Source organism: Aplysia californica, unplaced genomic scaffold, assembly GCF_000002075.1.
Source record: "Aplysia californica isolate F4 #8 unplaced genomic scaffold, AplCal3.0 scaffold00219, whole genome shotgun sequence".
In the NCBI taxonomy this organism is placed as follows: Eukaryota; Metazoa; Mollusca; class Gastropoda; order Aplysiida; family Aplysiidae; genus Aplysia; species Aplysia californica.
The window spans coordinates 404,274-408,783 of record NW_004797489.1 but is presented as its reverse complement, the minus strand read 5'-3'; the positions used below and the strand labels follow the sequence as shown (position 1 = coordinate 408,783).

The window sequence follows — 4,510 nt, the reverse complement described above, 5'->3', positions numbered from 1 at the left end:
CACACACACACACACACACACAAAACATGTACATACATGTTCACACAAGGGCAAACATACATTCTTTTAATTCTTACACAACTAACCTCATGCACTCACTAACAGCAAATAAATTCCCAACCAGTCTTAACCCAAACTCCTTCCCACATCCACCCTCCCCCTCCTACACACATAAAGAAAATAACAATCACCCGCCCTCCCTCGCCCCAGCCTTACACCTGATCCCTACTCCCACCCCAACCCTCTTACCTAGCCTCTCCCCTACCACCTCCCTATATTCATCCCTACCACCTCCCTACCTTCATCCTCTACTTCAAAATATCAGCACGTTGCCAAGGTATCCACACCAACGTAAATTGACAACTGGGGAGAGGGAATTGTTGTTGAATGACAAAACTTTATGTCCTATAATTCTTCGACAAAGTTACGCTGTGAGCTCACCCCTTCAGACATGATCATACATAGTGTAGTTGAAGGGTACAAAGAAAAAAAAAACCCCAAGGGATACCAGTTTTGGGATTATAATTTGAGTTGTAGCATGGGCTGGAAAATGTTTCTGCAACATCTAAGTGCCCACCAGGGCTTAAACCTGATGAGTCGCCCAGTATCAGATTTTGGGAAATAAGTTATACAATGGAGAAAAAAAATGGGGACTGTCAAGCTTTTCATTTTTGTTTTTTCTCAAAGTCTCAAAAAGTAGCACCCCTTGTTTTCCCTCTTCTGTCCTACAGTTGTACAATAAGAAACGAAATGGCGTCACTGCGCTAGCAAAATGGCTTAATTTGTGCCAAAATGTAACTAGACTTTTTATTTTGTTTGGTGTTAAAATATATATTATGTTAATAAGCCAAAACAAAAATTCCCTAAGCTGGCACTTACAAAAGAAATATGCAAGGCAACTTTTACAATTATAGGATGATAAATAGTCTAGTAAAACGGTTGTATTTTTCTTTGTTTTTTGTTTTTGTTTTGTTTTTTGTTTTTGTTTTGTTTTTTCATTTATCTCAAAACTAGTAAAAATGAGCTAAGCCATTTTACTATCGCAGTGACGATTGTATCTTCACCTTTGTTAAGTAAAGTTCACAATCAGCCTCAAACATTACAATCATAGCATGAATTCACTACACTGAACTTATCGTCCTGGTCGCATAGTCTACGATATTATTTTGTTTAAAACAAAATTCTCTAAGGAAAAGTAATCTTACAATTATTTTCCTGTTGCAGTTTCCCAACTATATTGGTATTCGTAAAAAAAAAACTCATGCAAAAGTATTCGCAGGTCATTTTATCTATTACTGTTAGTTTTGTTAATTCATGTTATTATGACTACCATGCCAAATCTTGCATCCTAAACGGTGTAGAGGAATGCCTGTCCTTGTCTTGTGCAATAGTTAATCCTAATTATGCGGAGACAACGATGTCTGCGTCTTTTATTCTTTATGAGTGCATAAAATTAACACATTAACTCAGTAAGGACTGCAATTATGGTAAGTCAACAATGCTTGAAGACACATTTTGGGGGAGAGTTTTGTTAATCCAGAAATTCCAATTTTGTTTCTTTTAATTAACTAAATCTGAAAAAGCAGGCAGCAAAACGCAAAGAGCCTACTATGAAACAATAATATGTGCAAATTGAAGAATGTGGTGCGTTAATCATGGTTCGAAATACGTCCCCAATTTTTTAAAAAATGTCTGCTGCTTATCCACCGAAAACGTCCTTGAAGAATTAATGACGTCAATCTTTCTAAAAGGTAAACATAGCTGAGGCCACGTCAGTCTCTTATCTAATCTCTGTGATCACAAAAGTTAATGTTAATTAGCGTCTATATCATCATCTTTTTTAAAAGAATTCAACAACAGCAATGCAGGTTGACAAGTTCGTGTAAAAGCAACCAAAGTATTATGTTCCAAGTAGTACTAGAGAATGTTCAAACGTGCCCTTCCATCTTCGTCTTCGTTAATAGGACTGGGTTTTGAACAATAATTCATCTTATAATCTTGTGATTACTAGCAATCCTATTTCTAAACCCGTTTACAAGAAACTTCGATTTTCATCATCATTTATAAACTTACCAATATTGGGAAATACACTCTTCCCGTGGAATGCAGCCTTTTCCAGGAAGTTCTTCCAATAATTCCATCATAAAATGAGCCTAAGCATCTACTAAAGAGTATGCACTTCGCAGTTGCGCGCAAAAAGACCCGAGCTCAGTTCCGTTGTGGGGAGAAATCTAATCTCATTGAGCGTCTCGGTCTTCCTGCTAGGACGAGGTATCGCTCTCATTCAGGGTTGGCTCGGGCAGACGGGTCAGAACGCGTATCCTAAATTAGAATCTAAATTGTGATGTAAAACATGTACAAAGAAACATATGTTTTGATAGGATGTGTAAGAGTTTTCATCAACATATCCGGCATCAGATGGCAAGAATGTATCTTTAGTGTTGTGGTAACTCGTTTTCAATGATACTTTGATTTTCATCATGGGCTGCATCAAGTTGTAAAAAATCAATTGTCGAATAAAATGCAACACTCTCCCAAAAATGCCCCCAATAACCCCACTCGCTGTGAAAGCGATCGGAGTACCTGCTATAGGTATCTTCCATCTATGTGGCAATGGTTGTTGATCAGAATTTATTTGCAGCGCCTTAAATACTCCTTTACCATATATCGTGCCTCGATTTTCACTAAAAATAAACTCAGCTAATTTCTTAGATAACACTGTTTGAGTGGACTGCAACATTTTCCATAAAATTCATCCAAGAGTCCAACTGTAAAAGCGACCCAAGAATCTACTACAGATAATGCAGATATTGTATCGCACGTAGAGCTTGCTGTTGAGCGGGAATTTGCGTTATGCAAATTGTATTATTATTATGCTATTTATTACTACTTTGAACGCGCATAAAGCTTGCTGTTGAGCGGGAGTTTGCGCTATACAACGTAAATCATTATGCCTGTTTATTACACGTCTGCGATGTCTTCCACTTATTTGGCAATAGGCGGCAGGAATTTGTCATCGGCGTCCTGGTGTTGCAGATGGGACTGGAAGCTCAGTTTGATTGTCTCCCCAGTGTTCCCGCCACCAGCGCCCCCGCCCAGGTTCAGCTTCTCCACCTTCTCCTCGATCACCTCCTCCGTGGCCGGTTTACGCTGGGTCTTGGTGATGCTGCTCTTGGCGCTCGGCACTGGAGAGAGATAACATAGCCTTAGGATATTGTTATAACTGGGGAGAGAGAACATAGCCTTAGGATATTATATTGTTGTTATAACTGGGGAGAGAGAACATAGCCTTAGGATATTGTTATGATTGTGTTATAGCTCTTGGCACTCAGCACTAGGGAGAGAGAACATAACCTAAGGTAGGGTATTTTTTTGGTAAGACACAATAGAAAGAGAACGTAGCTTTAAGGTTTTCTTTAGGTTTTGCACTAGAAAGAGAGAGAGAGAGAGAGAGAGAGAGAGAGAGAGAGAGAGAGAGAGAGAGATCATAGCCTTCGGATATAGCATTGGTTATGTAAAAGCCCTTGAGACTCTGGAGACAGGGAACATAGCCTAAGTAAGAATATTGTCGTGTTGTTCATGGTTGCGGTTGTGTGGAAACCTTTATGGCACTGGAGAAAGAGTAAACATCTTCAAGAAATTGTTTTTCTTTATGTCGAAGCTTTTTGGGGCGCAGGGGAAAGAGAACATAGCATTAGGATATTGATATCATGTGGGTCGTAGTTATGGTGACGTGGAAGCCTTTGGGGCACTGAAGAAAGAAACTTTTACAGCCTTAAGTTGAGACAGCAGGAGAGGGGAGAGGGAGGAGATAAAGACAAAACATAAACAAAGATAAAGACAAACCAGAAATGATGGATATAGATAGATAGATAGATAGATAAATAGATAAATAGATAGGTAGATAGATAGACAGATAGATAGATAGATACACCAGAAAGGATGGATATAGAAAGAGAAAGGGGGATAGATAGATAGATAGATAGATAGACAGACAGATAGATAGATAGACAGACAGATAGATAGATAAATTGATTGATAGATAAATAGATAGATAGATAGATAGATAGATAGATAGATAGATAGATAGATAGATAGATAGATAGATAGATAGATATACCAGAAAGGATGGATATAGAAAGAGAAAGGGGGATAGATAAATAGATAGACAGACATACATACAGACAGACAGACAGACAGACAGACAGACAGACAGACAGACAGACGGACAGAGCACCCACCTCTGGCAGAAGACTCGTCCACATTGTGGTCGTTGGATGCCCCAACAGGTGGCACTCTCTGCTGCTTGGCACTCCGGTGTTCCTTCAGGTTCAGCTTCCATTCTTCCTTGGTTTGCTCTGCCAGGCGGAGAGATAAAAATGCGGAATGATAATATAGCCAGTGCACACTTATATTATGATTCACATACGATTCGACAAGATTTCGTTTTAAATGTTGTTGTTGTTGTTGTTGTTGTTGATGCTGGTTGTTGTTTTATTTTGTTGGGGGG

General features: G+C 39.0%; 1 protein-coding gene across 1 annotated transcript in view; it reads right to left on the bottom strand.

The window, feature by feature from the left end:
- Nucleotides 1-944: 944 nt before the first annotated feature.
- The window catches only part of LOC101854260 (dual specificity tyrosine-phosphorylation-regulated kinase 4), a gene marked incomplete in the record, with an annotated part of 36,037 nt that continues 32,471 nt past the window's right edge, over nucleotides 945-4,510 (bottom strand). The window contains 2 exon segments of the mRNA XM_035970093.1: nucleotides 945-3,185; nucleotides 4,242-4,358. Coding sequence (XP_035825986.1) covers nucleotides 2,986-3,185; nucleotides 4,242-4,358 — 317 coding nt within the window.